Raw genomic sequence first — 22526 nt, 5'->3', positions numbered from 1 at the left:
TAGACAAACTTTGGCACGATCTAATTTATGTTTTTTAATAATTAGTGCTGTGTTCGTAACCCATCTGCATGACATGATTTTTCAGATAATTGAGTCACATTAAAGCTTCACTCAGAGCAAGTTTTAGCTTGTCTTAAAAACATCAAATTTATGGAAAACAGACAAAACTCAAAGGTGCCACAAATTTTTCCACAAATGCTGTTTAAAAAAATAAATAATCATTTAGACTGCAGCAGGCAGCTATCTTGTCCATCTTAACATGATAATTGTAGCTTCCAATAAAATTCTGTACAATAAATCCTTGTTGAGCAAATAAATGAGTAAAGGCAGTACAGTGTAGTTATGTGATTATTCAGAAACACTTAGCTGCCTGAGATTACATATATGGTGCACAAGTGAATGTAAAAAACTTCTCTAGTACTGCTAAGTGTAGCAACGTAACAATCCATGCAACCTAATATCCTAGTAATAAAGGTTATCCTATCTTGAGGAGAAGTGATCCTTCCCTTAACATATCTCTTCAGTTTTAAGATGAGAAGCAACTCAGGCAAATTCCTGGTATTCTGCAGTTTCACAGCAGATGGGAAGGCCACATGAAAAACCACAGCCATTTTAAACATCATTTGTAGTTGTCTTTCTGACATCTTACCTAGGATATTATTAAATAGCAAATCAGAAAACAGCATTCAAGAAGTTCAGCTAACAAAAGTACTTTTCTCCATCCATAAATGGCATACTGTAGTACAATGTTAGCCCACAAAACCCATTATGCTGAAAACTATGTGCCACACACTTACCCAAAAATGCCACTCTATGAACTTTAACCCAGATATTCATGTTACCTTTAAAGCACACAGCAACTGCTTCCTCAGAGCACTACCCCCCTCCACAACCGATTCTAATTGCTCTACTGCAAAACAACGTTTTATGACAGTTTAGCAGGCACCAAATCCCCCAGCAGCTCAGGAAAAGGCCTCCCTTTAACAAATTTAGATTTGTTGTCCTCTGCATTACCCAGAAAACAAGTAGCAAACAAGAGCTTCACAGCAATGCACAGAAGTTGGCTGCAAACCCAGATCAATAAGCACTCTAAAACAAAGGATCAAAGTTTGGGCCATGGGATTGGGGAACTTATTTTATTTTGGTTTGGTTTTTTTAAACGAATATTCTACCTATTTCTCAACCCTGCTAATGGTCTGCACAGCGAAGATTAATTTGCCACATGTAGTCTGCCTTCCTAGGATCCAACCTCCACTCCGAATGGAGGAAAGAGCAGAAAAAATTGAGACCATCCTCGTCGCACGAATCCTCCTCTCCTTCACACCTCCTGTAAGGCAGTTCTGGAACAGTAAAGCTCTTCTCCACTTCACCAAGGACTGCAGAAGACAATGTCATCACGTTCCTCCCCCAGAACTGTAGACTAATTGAACTGAACTCAGGAAAGTTTGAAGATGCCACTACACCATCTTATCTCCCCTGGAAACAGGATTTTTAGCATGTGTCCAGAACTTTAACCACCAATTCTTTCAACTCTGGGGACAAACTAGGATTTCCCTTTTCAGAAGGAATCCAAAGAGGCTTTAACCACAACTTCTGGTTTCAACCCGTTTATGCAGAAGTTATTCTAGTGATGGTATCAAGTGTGCCCTGTAATAGGACAAGGGGCAATGGATGTAAACTACAGCACAGGAAGTTCCACCTCAACATGAGGAAAAACTTCTTTATTGTAAGGGTCACAGAGCACTGGAACAGGCTCCCCAGAGAGGCTGTGGGGAAAGTCTCCTTCTCTGGAGACTTTCAAGACCTGTCTGGATGCGTTCCTGTGCAAAATATGATAAATTATACAGTCCTGCTCTGGCAGGGGGGTTGGACTCAAAGATCTCAGAGATGCCTTCCAACCCCTAACATCTTGTGATCCTGTGGGTCAAACCCCACAACCTTGAGAATACCTTTAGCTTAAAGATTCTGACTCCAACTCTCCTGAAAGCATAACTTATTTAACAATAGATGGAAGGAACTGCAGAGTCTCTTAGAGAAGTGGTGGTTATGCCTTTTCCTTTGCACAATTTTCATGCATACTCTGGGTGTGAGAGTGGTGTATTCATTGGTAGTTGGTCTTCTGCACTCCCAAGTAATAGAACATAGGAAATTCTCATGCTCCCTCCACCCACAAAACCTCATCAACAACAAAAACAACAATCAGGGAATGGGCTGTATGTTCTGATCCTATATAGTTACCTAACTATTATGAGGGCAAGTCATACATAAGACAGCTAAAAATTGAAGAAAGCTTAAAACTAGTTGGCAGAAAGACAATCTCTGTACTTGCCATTGGTTTCCCTGATACCAGATGACTGCTCCAGTAGTCCTTCACACTAGCAGCAAAACGGCTGAAATTCATCCCTTGATGCAACTCCAGTCAGACTAAGACGTTTCCACAAGAATGAATCAGGCCCTGTGTATCTAAAACCAAACCCACTAAAGTTTCACTGAAGCGAAATTGCAGGAGTACAATCTATGGATAACAGCTGGAGAACATTAACTCTTCCCCCTCCCTTTCCTGGAGTTACTTTTTTTTTCTGTTCAGACAGGAAGTAGTCATATACCATACTGCATAATATAAGGATCCTGGGATATAAAGACAAGTAGAAAAGGATTACAAAGAGAACTCAAAAAGGTTTTTTTAGCATAGTTAACCCTGCCATAACCCTTGAGCTGCCTCCACATTTTAAGACACACCGCTGAACCAAGATGGCAGTTCCTCCCCATCTATGAAAAAAAAAAAAGGGGGGGGGGGAAAGCGGGGGGGTAAGGGGGGGGGGGGGAACCAACCACCACCACCACACAAGCAACTCAAAACAAAGTAACTAAGGGTATTTTAAGGGATTTCAGCATAGCAGGAGGCCGAGTGCCGTGTCCCGGTTCCTGGCGGATTGTCCCGGGCCGAGAGAAGGGGGATCCAGCTACGGACCCTCTCGCCCGAGTACCCCACATTCCGGCCCTGTGCGACGCCCCGCTGCTGCCCCAGTAGTCCTTTTCTCCCCCTCGACTCACCCTCGCTGCCGTACTGCTTGCCATTGTTCGCGCCCATCCTGCCGACTTCATGCTCGCCGCCTCCTCCCCACGCTGCCGCGCAGCATCTCTACCGCGGGGTGCCGAGCGATCGCGGATGATGGAGGGGAGCAGGGAGTGTGGGCGTGGGGTAGGGGGGAATTCCAGGGAGTTTTCACGGCGACATGTCCAAAGCAGCCTTGCAGCCTTACGACTTCCTCCGCTTTCTTCTCGGGTGGTCGACCCTCCCTCCTCCACTCCCCTTCAAAAATGTTTTTTTTAAATTGTTGGAAAAAAGAGAGAGAAAGAAAGAAAAAAAAACTTTTAAAAATGTGATTTATCGATACGCCTTCCCCTCCCCGGTTTCCAGCCGGGGTGTCAGGGTAGGGGGAGGCGGCTCCAGTTGTAATCCACAAGCAGGACGGGCGGGACGGCCTCCGGGCGCAGGCTCTGCCGCCCCACAGACGGCGCTGGGGCTCCTCCAGCACTTTAGCGCCGCTCCGCCGGGAAACTGCTGCCAGCCACTTGTTGCCTGGGGAGGGAGGAAAGGGAGAGCCGCCGCCTCAGACTTTTGTTAGCGGCAAGCGCCTCCTCCCGGCGCCAAGCGCCTCCGGGCCGGGAGTGGGGAGAGATGGAACCCAGGGCTGGGAGTGGGGAGAGATAGAACCCAAGGCCGGTCCCGGCCTTTAAAGCCGAAGCGTCCGGCCCCGGGACTCCGCTTACGATTGCCCTTCTGCCTCCCTCGGTATCTTCCCGGCCGCTGCCCTTCCCGCCGGCGGTGGCCAGCACCGGCCCGGCCTTCCCGTTCTTCTTCTAGCAGGGGTCCGCCCCAGCCCCGCCGCTCTCTGGCCGTCCCCAGCTCGCTCCAGGCCGCGGAGGCTGTGGAGCGGCGCTGCCCAGCACAGCTCGCTGTCTGTCTGTCTGCGGTGGGACTGGAGGGCGTTTGAACCTGTGTTCTAGATGCTGCGGATAGGACACTTTCGTGGCACCTTCTAACCCTGTGCAGCTCTCAGGAGCTGTCACAAAGTCACCGTGTGTACAAGGAGTGTGCACACAGGCGGTCCGTTTGCCTGTCGTGCCTGGCTTCTCCGTTTTTCGGGCTGTTTTCTCCTTTGCCACCACACTCGGCTACAGTGAATCACTCCTGGCCTTTGTCACCGCATCGAGGAGAAACAGCCAACTTAATTTAGCCTCTTCTTTCACCGTCAAAGACAGAGTCCTTAACTCTCAAGACCACAGGGATTGTCGGGAAATCAGAAGCAAATTTGTGCCTGTTCAGCATAAACATTAGGGCTGTTATTACAAAATCTGACAAAGACTCACCTACCATTGCCAGTGTCCTTTAAACAGGCATTTACCTGAAATGGTGGACTATGCTCAGAGGTTTAAATGGTGTAAAGGACAGCAGTGATGCCCTCTCCCAAGGGCAGCCCACTCTAACAACAGAACTGGGAAATGAAGTTTTCACTACTGCAGGGAAGTTCACATCACCTCTGCCCAGCAGAAGGGGCTGGATATCAAAAGGCACTGCCAAATGGAAGTGAGGGTTAATGTGGCATATTAAGGGCATGGACCTCCAAAATATCTATGCAAAACAAAACAAACAAAAGTTTCCTTAGGGCAACTGTTAACCAGATTAAGTAGTGATACGGGGTTACCAAAGGACTTTTGGAAGAGCCAGATTGCAAAGTAAAACAGAAGGATGGAAGTTTGCAATAGGTGGAGAGAGACCTTGGAGCAGGCACAGTGCAGCAGATCAGTCATGATTTGGGGCTGCCAAAAGTCACTTCCCTGGCATCTCACCTCTGCCTCAGTCTGATGGCGCTGGCTCTCTGACAGCAGGTCAGGGTACAATGAGCTGGGAGTGTGGGAATACTTGTGGCACACACTTTGGCACAGGAAGCAACACAGGTACATGTAACTATACCTAAAATGTGGGTTACACCGATACCTGCAGGAGATGTGTGTGAATAGGACGCCCACAAACCTGGAAGAGGGGTGTGTCCTTGCAACCCACACAGCCTGGGGAGTGACATGCTCACAGTCTTGCCTGTGTGAGACTAAGACACTGCAGGATTAGTTATAGAAGAGTTTTTAGAAGTTTATGGATATTTACTAACATTTTGCAAGTATCTGCTATTGTGGTTTATGTGTTCCATTGCTGGTACTGATCCTCAGCATACAGCTCACTGATTACCAGGTCATTACATGTCCTTATTAAAAGGACAAAACCGCTTCAGTCCTGATTTGATTTAAACCATGAGTTGAGTACTTTTCCCTGAACCACACTATGAGCTTATGTATGAAAAGCCTGTCTTATGAAATATATTACCACATACACAAGACATTCACAGCATGTACAGATAATTCTGAGCAAATTACATCTTTGTCAACATATGCAAATGGCATATGAAACTCTAGAGGCAAAAGTGTCAATACAGACAGCACTACAGAGAAAGCTTCTAAAACCTGCAGTTTTGGGGGATGGAAGGTTAAGTTAAAAAGAAAAAAATGTGCATTTTTATTAAGAGGTGGGCTGATAGCTGAAATCGAAGTGAGTACCAGCAGCACAGATGACTGACAAGTGATTAGACAACACTTATTAGGCTCTAATCCTGTCACATACTTGTCATTAATGCTTCTCATGAAAAAGTTTTGATCCCGATTCCAGGTGACTACACACATCCTTCAATTCTCAAAAATCAGTGCAAGTCTAAGAAAATACTGCTTTCTGGGATCAGACTTATCAAACAATCATCCTAGGTTTTCAAAATAAAATGTGAGTGTCTAAAAAAATACAGTTTTCTCTAACCAAAGGATAATTTCTAACTGTTGATATTAAACAAACTTTTTACTGCACCAAAACAGGTAAACTTTGACACAATTGTCTGCTTCCAACATCTGTATTCTTTTTGAGAGTTGTCTGTCCAGGGAGTGAGAAAGAAGCAATCTGCCTTCTGTAAAATGGCAAAAAGCTGTGGTATGAGCTAAATGTTTGCCTCACATACAGGCCCCCACACTGCCAATAAAGACATGCAACTAAATGCTTTTTTTAACTGTAACGTGGCTTGTAGGCTTTGAAAAACCCAGCCTAAACACTTGTTAGGAACTCACTTAAGTGTAGGATGTTAAAATGCCCTGTGCTTTCTATGACACTACTTCTGTCACTTAAGTCCTCACCTCCAACTTAGGGGTGGGAAAATGTGGCTAGCACATCCAGCAATACCATCCTCCCTCTCAGAAGGTATTGCAGGGTAATTCTAGTCTTCAGCTGTGAGAGAGCACACACAGGCTGAAACCAAAATGTATTACTGCTCCATGTGCAACCCAGCTCCATGTGCTACCCAGCTGTGCTTAGCCTGAAATACATTGATGGGAGTCATCACTGCAAAGAGCTTCCTAGGCAACCCCTCAGTGACTCATGTAGTCTTTGTGCTGTGTATCCCACAGTGGTCAATTACCTGAAAGTTTAACTGTCTGGATAAGGAAAAGACAGACTTCTGATCAGATAGAAGACAGAATTCTAGTGCCTCGAAGGCTGTGCATTTGTTACAGCAACCTTTCTTGCATATCAGAGAAATTTTTTAGGAAAGATAATATCACATAGACCAAAGTACACATACGTATGCAAATAATTTTGTGGGACTCAGAAAGAACAGAGCTCCTGTGAGAACATGTAGCAGTTGCCTTCCAAACTCAAAATTTGATGCACCACAACTAAAATGAATCTTTGCCAAGGAGTATTTTTGCTCATCAAAAGCAGCATAGCCTAGTGCTTTGTGAGACAGGAAGTTCAGCCATCAAAGGCAACCTGTAGAGAATAAAGATATTAGATAACTTGCCACTCCATCAAGTTTATGGTATAAATCACACAACTATTCTGACATGACCAGAATGAAAAGGAAAAACAAAAAAAAAACCAACCCGAACAACCAACACCTACCAAATAAAAAGAAAACAAACAAATTAACAAAACGCACACACACAAAGCCTAGAGAGGAAAGAAAGAATATCTGTTTAGGAAATCTGAATTCAGCTTTCAGATGAAGGACTGAACATTTCTGCTACATACCCTTCTACATTCTTTCTAGAAGAGAAGGAGATGAGATGAGATGAGATGAGATGAGATGAGATGAGATGAGGTGAGATGAGATGAGATGGAGAGCACATGCAGAAAGCATAAATTACCAAATTCATTTTGGTGCAAAGACATAAAACTTTCAGCAGAAGTGTATTTGTTGCAGAAGATACTACTGACAATGGGCAACTGTTTTGTGCAAGGCATTTAGGACAGTCAATCTTCGAGCATGAATGAAAAATTTGGGAAATTATAGTTCAGAGAGGACCTACAAGTCTCAACTAAGACTGAGTCATCTTACAGCCCTTCAGCATTTACCAAATACTTGGCTCACTGTGAGATTTGCTATGGGAGTCCAGGAGGCCTACTATGCCTAGCCACATGGTTTGGCACTTAGTAACATTATGGTGCCTGTGGATGAGACCCAAGAAGATAATTTAACAGTTTCAGAGATGTTTCATTCATTTGTGCAAAGCTATACAGCAGTCTTTCATTTTTTTTCTCTCTTATTGTTTTCCTCCTTGTCTTCCAGTTGGTCTGTACCACATATGTTGAGACTATTCAGCTTGAGCTGCAAACACAGTGTATTTATACATAAATACAAAGGATTGGTAGGAGTCTCTTGGCTGGGACAGAGTTAAACTGCCTGAACCACATCATGTAATTCCTTTGTGAAACTATTTACAATAACCCTTTAAGTTACCCTAGCTTCAAGATACATAGAATATACATAGAATACATAGGATACATAGAATAAACCAGGTTGGAAGAGACCTTCAAGATCATCGCGTCCAACCCATCAACCAATCCAACACCACCCAAACAACTAACCCACGGCACCAAGCACCCCATCAAGTCTTCTCCTGAAAACCTCCAGTGATGGCGACTCCACCACCTCCCCAGGCAGCCCATTCCAATGGGCAATCACTCTTTCTGTATAGAACTTTTTCCTAACATCCAGCCTGAACCTCCCCTGGCGCAGCCTGAGACTGTGTCCTCTTGTTCTGGTACTGGCCACCTGGGAGAAGAGGCCAACATCCGTCTGTCTACAACCTCCCTTCAGGTAGTTGTAGAGAGTAATAAGGTCACCCCTGAGTGATGATGCAAAGACTCTGAAAGCACATCAGTTCTGCCATCTTTTCAACAACCCAAAGGAGATGTAGTGCTTTTTCTATGGACAAGAATAACTTCCAGGTTTGTTCCTCTAAATAGAAGTGATATGAGCCCAAGTAAGAGAAGAGGAGATGAAGTACTCTCAACTACTGTTTTTGCACAACTGAGAAAGATGCATTGTTATATAAGACATGCCTTCCTGTATTGCTATTTTCATTCATGGGGGAACATTAATACATTTTTCTTTGACTTGTGTCCTGTCCCAGTGAGAGGAACATAGAAATTATTAGGGCTGAGGAAGAACAAGAAAGCTAGGGGCTGAAATGTTTCTACTTGGATGTGTTGCTACAATTGTTCCTGGGAGCATTTGTGTTACATCTCTGTTTATTATGGGCCTCCCTGTGTGGTGTGTTACATGTCTCATGATGCACCATTTTTTCTATTCCATGAATAAAACCATATCAATTTTGAAAGAAGTATCATAACAAAGGGTTCTGGATAAAGAGGAAAAAAAATAAATTGAAAGCAAATTAATTATTTCCATAAGGCAATACCCAGCAATTCCAGGACTACATATTCTGTCTCTGGAACTTTTGCCACAGTAGGCTTTGGTGTGTGTGGTATTTGGGGTTTGGTTTGTTTTGTTTTCCTTCAGTTTTAGTCTAAACTTTCCTCTTTGAGATAAGAAGACACAAAAATCAAAAACTTCTAATTATTTCTAAGTAGCTTTATGTCAAACTTCAATTTAAAAGCCATTTGGAATGCAGCTCTTCAAACTCCAGCAACAAAACTAAGGCTAGTTTCCTACTTGGTGTAGGAAAATTTGATTTTTCACATTTGAGGCATTTTAAGCATTTGTTTCAGGTTCTGCATCTAAATAAAATTATTTTTTAAAATTACTATCCTTTTAAAGACAGCAGAAGCCAAGTAATATCTTTCTAATTAATTTTACTTTTACATCACCATGTTCATATGGCTGCATATATATTTTGAATGCTCCGTGATAATATCTATGCTGACTGCTTTTGAGCATTCTGAAGTGAAAAAGAATCCAAACAAAATGTGACTAATGTATTGCTGACAACTTAAAGAAATTATTAAAAGCAGATTGTTTTGTTAACTACAAAATGATCTATTAATACTATAGATCAAAGTTATGGCCTCATCGCTGTATGATCTAAGATTATGTGTAATTTCATCATTAGTAGCCTCAGTATAATTATTAGTGACTTGATCTACATGATTAAAAAGCTGGAGGATCTAAGGACAGCTCAGATTGTATGGTAAGGCATAGGTTTTAGCAGAGTCTGTTCTGCTGGCTGAGAACTCTCATAGCATGCTCTCACATGAAGTCAGGCTGCTTCAGCCAAGCAAAGGCTCTGGTACCACACTGACTTCAATATGTCTGATTAAAATGTGTTAAATCAAAGTGGTGCTCAAGTTCTGGGACACTGGACTATAGTGAGTTTGTCTTATGATAGGTGCTGATGGGATCACAGAACAGATGAAGTACAGGCAATCTATGAAATAAAGATTCAGTTTTATTCTATTTTTTCTCAGAACTTCAACTAATTCAAATCTTAAAAATTATTCTCATATGTGATTTTAAAACATTTTTTCTGATACTTTTCAGTTTTATATGAGAAAGTCCTCACTCCAACTTGATTTTCCCCTTCTTCCAACAGCAAAAGCAATAAAGTTCAGACTGTGTTGAAACATGTTTTACATTACATATAAAGTCTGTTGAAAAGAACAGTGAGTTTGCAAAGCCAAGCTCCTACGTCTCAAGTATCAGAAAACACAGGAATGAAGATTGTGTGCAACTCCAGAACCACCATCTTGATCTCCCTTGCCTTATCCACAAAATACCTCCCACAACAGACAAGACTAAGGCCTACAGTCAATGATATGAAACCACTTCTGCCATAAGCAGTTTTCAGTTAGATAAATTATGGTACTATAATGCTTAAGCACAATGGATGCATAGTAGAGGCAAAATTAACTCTGGTGTTTCATAGCTTATGTCTTGCTTTACAATTTTGATGTAGGAGTTTTTTGTTTGGTATAAAACACAGGGTTAGCTGGTGCATTCTCCAAGAATTAAGCAAAGAATAAACATAAGAACATACATTGTCTCATCTCCTTGACATCTACAGTGATCATCTGCAGGGTTGGAAGCATAAGCTCTGCTAAACAGTTTAGTTGAACTAAGAGAAACACTGATGGCAATGAAGATTGTTTAAACACCATGGTTGTGCCTATTCTGTCTCTCTTGGGAGCCTAACTGCAGCACACTGTGCAACTAGTGTTGTCAGGTTTCCTTTCTGTGAAAAATAGAGGATGGTGATATTTGTGCCTGAGTTGCCTGTAGTAGATACTCGCACTGTGGATGCTCCCTGAAGAGTGATGTGGACAAACCTGGAAATCTCTGTCTAGAAACAGACTTCAGGAAACCATACTGGGGAAAGATAAAGTATTTTTTTCAGTTATCTGTATCATCTCCCAAGAAGCAGCAGGTGCTGCAGGACCATGGGATGTTAGACAAAGGACACTTCATTAGACTGAATTTCTTCTCAGCATTGCATCTCTATAAGCACTACTCCTTATGATTTCACCTTTCTTCGGTACTCATACAAATAGCACCACATCATGTGCAATTTCACATCCTTTCCTCAAATCTGGCGAGTTGTATTCTCAGCTTCTCAGGACCTATTTATCCTAGATGCTTCACTCAACAAAGCTCCCTTCCAGCCATCTGGTCTTGGAATTGTTAGGGTTGGAAGGGATCTCCACTAATTTTCCTCTATATTCATTTTTTATCAGTGTTCCCTGAATCAACTGCTTTCTTTTGGTCTCTCACCTTTGCTGCCACCAGTTCCATTCTTCTCCCTCAGACTGATGTTGATGCAAAACATCCTAAGGAAATTCACAGGCAATGGTTCTTGAATTGTTCAGCCACAATGGACTCCCTCCCAGAACTTTACTCCTTTCATAAGGAGACACAACACAATTCAGCCACATGAAAGGGATTTTCACCAAATTTCTGTGAGAAAGTTTTGTTGTCTTTCAGAACTTCCTGAGACATCACACCTGACTTGTCCAGCCTGCAGCCAAAATGCCTCATTTTCCTTTGGTGGTGTCACTCCCTGCACAGCCAGCTTGGACTTCCTTCACACATTCTGGCTTGACTTCCCCCAGTTTTCAGTGAATATTTCACAGATAGCTCTGCACAAGGCTTACTGGGAGAGAAAAATAATCTCTTTGATGCCCCTAGATATCCTCAAAGACCTTGTAGAATTCTGTCTTACCCAGTCACTAGGTCACTCAAATTACAGATGGACCTGTAAACCACAGGGTTTGCTGTGAGGCAGCTTGCATCCATTGAGAGCAACCTATGTTCTTTCTCCCACAAGTAAAGCCAACATATGGTGCCTCTGTTATCAGTAAGGCTAATGCCACTCTATCATCATATGTCTTTCAATCTTAATTAGTACTCTGACAAAAATGGGCACTTGAGGAAGCATGCCCAAGAAGCTCTTCCAAAACTGTAAGCTGGACTGATATGCTAAGAAAAGCACATATATGTACACGTCAGCATTTACCTGTTGGAACAAAGCTAAGGTGCAAATGCTAGGCATGAATCCACAGAGGACACTGATGGCAGCTGTCCCAATGCAAAGGAATGGTTCAAGCATGAATCTATGAAAAGCATGGATACTTACCCCCACACAATAGGACAGTCTTCTTTGTGTGCTCCTCTAGGAAGTTTTTCATATAATAACAGAGCAAGTTTTCTCTGCCAATGGCAAATATTCCAGTGGAGTGCCATAAAGACAGTGTCTGCAAGTAAAGCCAGCACAATTAGCATTCATTTGATATTTCAAAAAAATTTATGAGCCATCACCTAATAGGCTAATTTCTGGCTTAATTAAATCAATCAACTGCTTCTGGGAAACAAAGTGTCATTGCTTCATTCCTAACAATCAGATTTATTGTCCTAAATATTTTTGCCCATACATATTAAATAACTTGCACATGTCCTTCATAGTTAAAAGAAATATTATACAGATCTTATTACAAAGTGAGCCAACAGCTGAAGTATAACTTTTTCAACTTAATTTTCATTGATACTTCTGCTTTGTGGAACTCTGCCCTTCATCACACAACATGCCGCTCATTGATGGTTCCAGGAGGAGCCTGCCTTTTTCATTATGACCAAGCTTGGCTCAAAGAGACACCCTATGATGGTGCAAAGAGTGCAACAGAGAAGGGTAAATCCTCTCTTCTGGATCTGATGTATGGAAATTAAGAGGAGACCTTCAGATAACTGGGATCAAGTACCTAACTCATTCATTTCCCTTGGACAGAGATCAAGAAGATGTTGGTAGTAATCAGTAGAGTGACTTAAAACGTCAAATTCCATATTGAAATACTAGAACAAGGGGCAATGGATATAAACTACAGCACAGGAAGTTCCACCTCAGCATGAGGAGAAACTTCTTCACTGTAAAGTCCCCAGAGAGGTTGTGAAGTCTCCTTCCCCGGAGACTTTCAATATCTGTCTGGATGTGCTCTTGTGTGACCTGCACTAGGTTATATGATTACATGGTCCTGCTCTGGAAGGGATGTTAGACTCAGAGATCTCCAGAGGTCCCTTCCAACCCCTAACATCCTGTGAAATATTGTCTGTTGCTAAGGCTCCATATATGTTCTCTTTAGATGTTTGGGTTTTTTCACTCCACTCCCTTCTCTTTATATGTCAAAATCTAATAAATACTGCTTCAAGGAATATCAAAATTAATAGTTTAAATTAAGACTAGTTTTATATATGTTGTAGTTTGAGCTGTGAAAGCGGTTGGCTGCGGCACCCTGGATGGATTGAAAAAGGCAGTCGTGGAGCCGGATTGTTCCGACTGGCCTGCCCCAGGGGTGGAATTTGCCGCTGAATAGGAGAGTAAAGGCTTGGCTGAGAAGTTGTGAGGTATTTCCAGGTGACCAGGATGTCCCAAGGAGTCCACAAGGAATTCACGCTGCAGGAGAAGGACTGCGTCGCTGGGAGGTTCCATCACATGAGGAAGAACAACTGGAATGGACTGATGCTTGAGCCTGAATGAGAGACTGTTTGAGTGGACGCCCAGATGAAGATATGGACTTCGCCGGACATGTCATCAGAAGTTTTCTGATCTGATGATGTGTTTGGGTGCAAAGGTTATGGTATGAAATACAGGGGTGGCATGTTGTAGTTTGAGCTGGGTGCCCCCCTGGTGCATTCACTTCCTGTGTCCAGAAGTCCAGCCCAGAGGGATGGACACAGGAAATTGTGTATTTCCTACCATAATTCTTTGCACCACTATAAGATCCAGTGCGGAGTCTGGCACTTCCTCTTTCCTTCCCTCTCCGAGACTTGGTAACTGGGGGAGAGATCTCCCGGCCATGGGCCTGATTGGGCCCAAGGCCACAGGGGGATGGGCAGTCTCAGGCCTGGCCAGCTGAGACTAGCCCAGCAGAGGGAGGGGGAAGAAGGAGCCCTGGGGGTTTTGCATGCAGCCTCAGGTGGGGATGGGATCTTTCTTTGTCACTGCGCTTTGGGTTTTCTGTAACATTCACTGCTTTCTATTTAAACTTTCATCACTTTTGCAATCCGTTTGCCTGGGTCGTTATTTCTGCCTGTGGTGGGGAGGGGACCTGCCCCCAACCCATTACAATATAGTAGTTTAAATTAAGACTACTTTCAAAGCTGGCATCTTGCAACCTCCACAGGAACTGTGAAATGTCTATAAGCCTTCAATAGATTTCTTCTGGTAGAATTTGCTTTGTCAGTATTTAATTTTTACCATCTCAAGTCGTGTGTTCTCTGCTTTGTCGCCAAAATGACTTAATATCTGAGCACTATTTCTCAGCCATGTCTGGTTAAGGTGCAAATGACATGGGTTGACTTGAATCTGTGGCTGATACTCAATACCATGGTGCTGTCATACAAGCTTCAAAATCAAAGCACTGGGTGGAGCAAAGTATTATGGGGCTTGAAGTTCAGATTGTAACATAAGAAGCTTCCTTTTCTGGTTGCTGCTTTCACATGGGGCTTTGGGAAGGCAGGGGTAGGGGGGCTAGGTTGTTGTCTTCTGTTGATGCATCTGCATTTTGCTGCTTTTTCTGCAAATAGGCTAAGGTAATTGTGCACTGTATTATCTCAACTCATCATCACAACCTGGAGGGTTTTGTGTCACTTTCCCTCACTTCTGTGTTGGAAGGAAGCAGGCTGTGTTGAATGAATTTTCACTTCCCTGATAAATGCAGATTTGTGTTAGCACAATGGAATGATGGGCATCTGGGCAAGAAAAGACCTGCTTCTGCTTCACATCATGTTCATGGGAAATAGATGGACATCACAAATAGGTGAAGGACAGTGGGATAACAAACTTTCCACAGCCCCTTGAAGGAATCACAAAAGCACAGAATGTTAGGGGCTGGAAGAGACCTGGAAGGATAATCTAGTCCAACCCCTCTGCCAGAGGAGGATCACCTAATACCAGATCACACAAGAATACATCCAGGTGGGTTTTGAATATCTCCAGAGAGAGAGACTCCACAACCCCCCTGGGCAGCCTGTTTCAGTGTTCTGTCACCCTCACAGTGAAAAGAATTTTCCCTATGTTTACATGGAAGTTCCTGTGCCTCAGCTTCCACCCATTGCCTCTCGTCCTGTCATTGTGCATCACCAAGAAGAGCCTGACTCCATCCTCTTGGCACTCACCCTTTACATCTTTATAAACATTAATGAGATCACCCCTTAGATGACTCCTCTCCAGATTAAAAAGACCCAGCTCCCTCAGTCTCTCCTCATAAGGAAGATGTTCCACTCCCTTAATCATTTTTGTGGCTCAGCACTGGACTCTTTCAAGCAGTTCCTTGAAGTCATCAAACTGAGGGGCCCAGAACTGGACACAATATTCCAGATGTGGATTCACCAGGGCAGAGTAGAGGGGGAGAAGAACCTCTCTCATCCTACTACCACAGTCCTTCTAATACACCCCAGAATGGCGTTGGCCTTCTTGGCCACAAGAGCCCATTTCTGACTCATGATCAACCTCCCACCCACTAGGGCCCCCAGGTCCTTTTCCTCTTCACTGCTCTCCAACAGGTCAGTCCCCAATCTATACTGATACATGGGGTTTTTCTTTCCCATGTGCAAGACTCTACACTTGCCCTTGCTGAATTTCATTTCATTTCTCCCTGCCCAACTCTCCAGCCTGTCAAAATCTCTCTGAGTGGCAGCACAACCCTCTGGTGAGTCAGCCACACCACCCAGTTTTGTGTCATCAGCCCTTATCCAGGTCATTGATGAATATACTGAATAGTACTGGTCCCAGTACTGACCTCTGAGGGCCTCCACTAGGTACAGGTCTCCATCTGGACTCTGTCCCATTGACCACAGCTCTCTGACTTCTTTCCTTCAGTCAAATCACAATCCACCTCACTACCTGATTATCCAGACCACACTTCCTCAGGTTAGCTGCAACAATGCTGTGGGAAATGGTGACAAATGCTTTATTGAAATCAAGATAAAACAGATTGACTGCTCTACCATCATTTATCCACCTGGTTATGTTCTCATATCAGGACCATGAGCCAGGGTCTCACTGCCATTTAGTTTCTAGGAGAAACAGTACACTTCACTTTGGTTTTTTTTCAGGTCATAATGCTGCAAGATACTTAAGAGCAAGACACAAAATACAAGCTTATGATGCCTTTAACGTAGTTATTCTCAGCAGAATCAGTAGACCATCAAGGCATTAGAAGTTAGATATGGTTTACTCCAACAGGGAGTACTTGGGACTGAGCCATTGGTCAGTCAAGGGTCAGATACCTTCCAGATCCCAGGCAGCCTTGCCAGCTCAGTCTGTTGTTCCATGAAGCTGCAAAAAGCTGCTACAAGTTTTGTTGCAGGCCTGCCATATCTTTGGGTGCACTTCCTTGTGGAGGTTGTGAATTTTTCTTACATCCCATCTAGTCTCAAACTGTCTCTGTCAATGAAGGCTTGGGGATGCCTAAAAAGCCCACACTTACTACCCTGATTACTAGCGTATTTATGAACACTTGGACATCTTGTGCCATAATCCTTGGAGTTTTCAAGGGACACCTCCCAGGTGAGGTTTCTTATAAAGATAGGCTGCTTGTACTGATCGTGTACTATCTGTCCCACATATTCAGTAGAGACACTAGTCCTGCCCAAGCACCAGATTATTCATTTCTCCATGTTCCTCACAGTTTTTATTTCTTCCTTCTTGCCCTTTTCCCCAGTAAATCTTAACTTTTAGGTTAAACACAGTGTGTTAATGTGGACACTGTCATAATTCCTTGATTTTGTAACCTGCTAAGTCTAAAATTCCTCAGATAGGGCATTAGTCTGCAAACATTAGCAGATTTGATATAGAGGACATATCAACAGCTCTTTTAAGTCACTTATTTCTTATACTAAAGCAGAGGAATTTTGGACTTACCAGTCTTAGAAAAATAACTTTATATGACAAGCTTTAAATCCTGTACTACATAAAATGACATGCATAGTTTATGTGCTCTATTTATGAGGTACCAGAATGCTCAGTGTTGATAACAATCCATTTGCTGCCTCTCTAAAAAACTTTTAAAACAAATTCAGGGCCAATATACTTTCTAGTCAATGACACTAGTGACCAATGGAAAGATCACTCCAGACTTCTCTGTACAGCAGGGTGATCAGTGAGGATATAGTTTACATATGTATTTGCAAGAACAGCTTAGTTGGTTCAAGTTCTTGCCTAGTAAACAGAAGTCAAGTTTGAACCCCAAGTGGTACTCCCACCTAAGCTTTAGCCTCAGTACATCACAGCCATGGAATATCTAGATTTTCATAGCAGGGGATACACCATAGTCAGGGATATAGTTTACCAAGGTGATGGAGCTCATCTGAGATTTCCTTAAATGTGAGAAACTGGTCTGTGTAGTTAGTGGTAGTGGGGAAGACATGTTCACACTCATCCCAAAGCAAGAAAATAAGCTAAATAACCTGCCTTACAACATCTTAACAGATCTGAATGTTTATGTTACCAGGTGCTTGTACCAGTCAATTTCCATAGGTGTATTCATACCCTCCATGTTACTGTCAAAGGTACTCTCCTCGGAGTCCTTTAATTTGAAGTCAGCAAGGGGAGCTTAAAAGTCCACAAAGGTTCCCTGAGGCCAAGTACAGAGCAAACTCTTCCCTGTCTCTAGCTGCTCATGCAATTTCCTAGAGCAGCTCATAACAATAAAAACTGATGTATCTCAGTCACTCCCAATCTTTCCCATAACTGGGAAACCAGTTTCCCATAACTGGAAAGCCAAGTTGCAAAATGAAAAATCTCTCCCAAATTTCCAGATGTACCTGTATTCATGGTGACCTAGCTGTAATGAAAGGAAGGGGGGCTACTGGAGCCATGCAAGAGTATGAGCTGAAAAGATGCACTGTGTGATAGACAAGAAAGACGAGGAAAAACCAGTCTCGCATTCTCTTGTTTATGTGATGTGCTTTCCCTCTTGTTCCTGTACAATGCATCTTTCCAGCCAGGCTCTCGTTGCAGTAAAGCTCTAAGGACCAGTCACATCTGGTTTTACCCCAAGAGCAGCACTGGTTGACAATACATTCATGCCACATTTTCCTTCCTATACTATGATTCCTGGTCAAAATTATGAGCAGCCTTCAGCACAAAGACAGCCTTATATCTATACTTATGTAATTTTCTGTCTGATAGATGTTTAGTTTAGAACAGGGATTTTTCAAATTTTCATTGTATGATTCATTTATAAGTATAGGTTGACTGTCATCTATTCCTTTGCAGCAGGTTAAATCAACTTTGCAACTGCTTAATCAAAGGTAAACAGTTTAGACTGGTAGATTTTTTTTGCATGGATACTTTCTCTCTTAACTATAGTGATGCACTATGTATGGTGCAACCTTGGACACTAGGCTATGGCCTGACCTTCATCTTTGAAGGTCTCAGTAGTCTACGCAGTTCTCCCTGTGAAGGCTTTACACTTCATTATTTGCCCAGCAGGGCAAATTCAGGCTGATGGCCAGAATTCAGCTTGGCAGGGCAAATGTGTAGTACACAACGACCTTACTCAAATAACAGTTAATTTGCTGGATCATCAGGCTCCATCCTCTTTAAGACAATTTTTTTTCTGGAAGTTTTCTACTATCAGCAAGGCTAAATAGTATCTAGAGTTGCATTTTCTAAAACAGAGGCTTCTATAACTTGTCCTTTTACTGCCCCTTTCATTGATAGACATCAAGTTAAAGAGTCTGAGGAATACAAGGCATTTTAAAATAAATTCTTTGGCATTTATGAACTCTGGTGACCAGGCTTAGAATGGTTCATTATAATGGATACATTAATGAATAATTCAGAACCACTCATGGAAACCACCTCCAGCAATTTCCTTTTAACTCCCTGGTAGCAAACAGTGAAGACAGCTACAATGGTTGGCTTTATCAGGACGTTAAGGCTGTTACAATCTTAAAAGATAAGAATAGCAGCACAGCAATTTCAAGTAGAAGTTACATTCTACGAGGTGATATCAAGCCAATGTTCTCATGAAAGCATTCATTTACTAAGCTTAATGAGGGCAATTTGTCAACAATTTCACACACCATTTGCCTAGAATTCTCCAATGCAGCATTTCACTGTGTGCTCTTCCTCTCAAATAAACTATGTGTTGTATACAGTTTTGCCTGTCATTAATCATCTTTTCAGCACTGCAAGTTGAATGCTGCTTTCCCAATAGGAGGCTGAGGGAGCAACCTAGCGAAAAGAGGAACAAATCATGGGGGGGGGCGCGGTGGAATAGAAATGTTCACTTGAACAAAAACAAACAAACAAACAAAACCAAACAAAACTACAAAACAACAACAACCACCCCACCCCACCCCCCAAAAAAAAACAACAAGAAAGAAAATAACAAACCCCCAAATTCTAGTATGATCATTTCCTTCTGCCCATGATAACTGCTTCTAACAGCAGCTTATGCAGATCTGCTTTTTCTATTATTTGAGCATACAACTACAGAATGCAAGTGGTGCTTCCTTCATCTTTAAAGTTCAAAGTAGAGGCTAAAACCATGAGTCAGTTTAAAATAAAATATTTTAAAACCAAACTGTTCTCCCCTTCCATACTGTCACCAGCTGCTGGAATTGTAGTTTTGTGTTTCAACTAGGTCCAGTTCAAAGATGACTCTAAAAAAAGCACCAACAAACAAACTAATGTATTTATTGAAACTATATCTACAGAAGGCTTGGATTAATAACTAACTAACTTAAGAAGCCACTGCTGATGATTGCCAGCATTTTTCTGCTAACCGAGATGCCTGAGGGAAAAGCAGATGGAAAGTAACTAATAAGACCAAGAGTGAGGTTTGCTGGCTGTAAACTGATACTGTTGGTAAATCTGGAACTCGTAAATGACTCCCCTCGATGAAGGAAGAGAGGCAGATGTTTCTGCTGTTTCAGCAAGGGTTAGAAGAAAGCAAGTGAAAATGAAAACAGAATTATTTTTTAAGATTAGTCCATAAATGAATAAAGCAACTGATATCACACAGTTCCTAATTTTCTGAGATACCTCTGATAAGTTTGAAGCATTTGAATCCTCTGAAATTATCTTATTACAATACTTCAATATACCAACAGCTATAAATAACTGCATTCACTGATGACTCGCGCAGTAGGAATATGGGCAAGAGAAAGCATTAAATTTGCTTCTGAACATTTTTGATTTTTAAAGAAGTGTTGGATGAATTCCCATTCTGCAATATGCTATATCTTACTCCTAAATAATATTGAAAACCTGAAATTAAGTAAAACAAAAAGGGAAATAGATGGATCTGTATGTTTACCCTCAACATAGGATCCCTCCCTGTTGAGGGAAATGCGTTTAAGGAAGGCTGGCTGAAGGGTGTGAAGGACAGGGGGAGCTGTACTGAGCATGTCTGAAGGGACAAGGCATGACTCAGTCTACAAAGCATTTCCACTGAGACAAAGTGCTGCTGTCATCTGTATTGACTGCATTTTCAAGACAGCCAGCAGTGCTCTGTTACACTAATGGTGCTCTTTCCTGCCAAAAGCATCTGAAAGGAGGATGTTGTTTTCTGAGGCACAAGAAATCAAGATTTCACTGGTTTGGCCTTCAGCAATTATCAACGAGAAGGTAAAATGAAATGTGAGTTGTGTGTATGTGTAAGTATATCTTGATGTATATGACAAATGCAAACCTACTCTTTTTAACATTTTTTCTGTTTGTTTCAAGATAGGTATTCCACTGAATACTTAAACCACCCCAAGTTTCAAAACTTCAATTTATTTTTTTTTTCCTGTGATATTGCACCCAAAAGCATTAAGTTGAAATGTTCTGAGCTCCTATTTCCCTCCAGGCTTCCGAGAGATTTTAACCTATAGGGAAAAAAAGATAAATCCATACTAAAAATCAAGCATACTTTTATTGTAAATGAGCATTCTAGCATTCTTTTACTCTTTTGTTTCTTTCATCCAAATTTAACCACTTCCTTGTCTCTAGTAATACCCAGTGAGCTACCATCACCACTCAAATTCAGTAAAGTAATTTTTTAGGAGCTCCAGATACAAGCTTTGAAAATGCACCACTGGCCATAGTTCACAGTGTGGTTAGTCAGAAAGATACTGTAAAACTGACATGCAGATGATGTAATATTTCCAGCCACAGAAAATTCTGTGTGCTTGATTAACAAGGTCAAAGGGTTTTTCCCTTTTCTTTCACTCCTGCAATACAAAATTCATCATGGCTGCAGAGTGCATTTCAGAGGAAGAAAGGCTGGCTTAACATTTTACAAGTGAAGTTATCTTGTGAACATTCAAGAGCCATCTGGAAAATTCTGGAAGCCTTAGGCTATTCAGGCCTTTTATCGAAGTAAACCTCTGTGTGTTCAAATCCTTCTGAAAAGTGGATCTGCAAGAGACATGAGTAGTTCCAGTGTCTGCTCTACCATGGGCCTTTCCTACAGCAAACTGAGGATACTTAGAGCAGTGGCAGAGGCAGGGTGTCCATAGGAATGATTTCACTCACAAGAGAGAGACCAAGGATATGGAGAGTAAGCCTCAACCCATATTGTCAACACTGGATCAAACACTTCCCCTTCAAAAAGTATAAATTTAATGGGAGGAGTACTCTTTACAGTTTCTTACCTATTATATAGGTTACACCACTCACTGCCCTGCAGCAGGATGTGGTCGCATAAAACTCATTGATTAAATGCTAAACCCCAGACATTAAAGAGATTAAGATGGGAGTGTTTCAGTTAATACTTTCACTAGTTTTGTTACTACATGGTGAAATATGGACACCATCTCAAGGATACATCACATTGAAGAAAGGAGGTTAAAGGCTTTAAGGATGCTTTTACCTCAATGCAGTTCCACTGGTAGCCAACAGAAAATCTACAGGTATGTGCAAATGGAGCAGCAGAAGTAAAACTCCACCTCAGCTCCTCACACTTCAAAGTTATTATTTTGAAGTGACCATGGTTCAGGAACAAAAACTTTCTAGAATGAAAATCATAAAGGCAGGGTCAGGAGTTTCTCTTATGAAAAAAATCACACTATACCTCATGTGAGGCTTGTGAAACTTGCTGCCACAGGAGATGATGGGGACAGACAGCATCAGTGACATCAGAAAGGATCTTAAACATTTATGGACTGTAGGTCCACAGAAAGGCAACATGAGGGTATGCACTTTGTAAAATCCCTAATCTAACAGTGGTAGACCAATTGCAATGCAATGGGAAGAGACTAGAGGAAATGACTAAGCTTTCATGCTCTCACGAAATAGCAAATGTAGTTAGTTGTCCACGCTGCTGAAGAGAAAGTGTACTGGGCAAGATGGCTGGTCTGATTTTGTAGAGCATGACACGATGATCTTGAAGGTCTCTTCCAACCTGGTTTACTCTATTCTATTCTATTCTATTCTATTTAGAGAGTTTATGTCCTTCTTCATAGGCAGTTAAAATCTGTCCTGCTTACAACTGCACCATTGGTGATCCACATGACATTCATCAGGCATACCTCAAAACTATTAAAATAAGCAATCATGTTTTCTGTACCAGATAGATCTGGATTACATGAATATATTATGGGCAGCCTTATAGTTACTTCATTTTTTCACAAGACTGAAGAAAAACATCATTGTAATTTTATGTTCTTTTATCTGCAATCCTGTCTGCAATGATGATTGTGTCAGGCACC

At 42.0% G+C, this 22526-nt stretch overlaps 1 protein-coding gene across 1 annotated transcript in view; it reads right to left on the bottom strand.

Moving 5' to 3' along the window:
• FBXL7 (F-box and leucine rich repeat protein 7) overlaps positions 1–3289 on the bottom strand; it is a 131428-nt gene extending 128139 nt beyond the window's left edge. The window contains exon 1 of the mRNA XM_054164331.1: positions 3055–3289. Within this exon, the coding sequence (XP_054020306.1) occupies positions 3055–3091 (37 nt within the window). The 5' untranslated portion in view covers positions 3092–3289. The remainder of the gene's footprint in view (positions 1–3054) is intronic.
• Positions 3290–22526: the final 19237 nt, after the last annotated feature.

This window comes from Dryobates pubescens, chromosome 9 (assembly GCF_014839835.1).
Source record: "Dryobates pubescens isolate bDryPub1 chromosome 9, bDryPub1.pri, whole genome shotgun sequence".
NCBI classification, from domain to species: domain Eukaryota; kingdom Metazoa; phylum Chordata; class Aves; order Piciformes; family Picidae; genus Dryobates; species Dryobates pubescens.
This window is presented reverse-complemented; position numbering and strand designations above follow the sequence as displayed.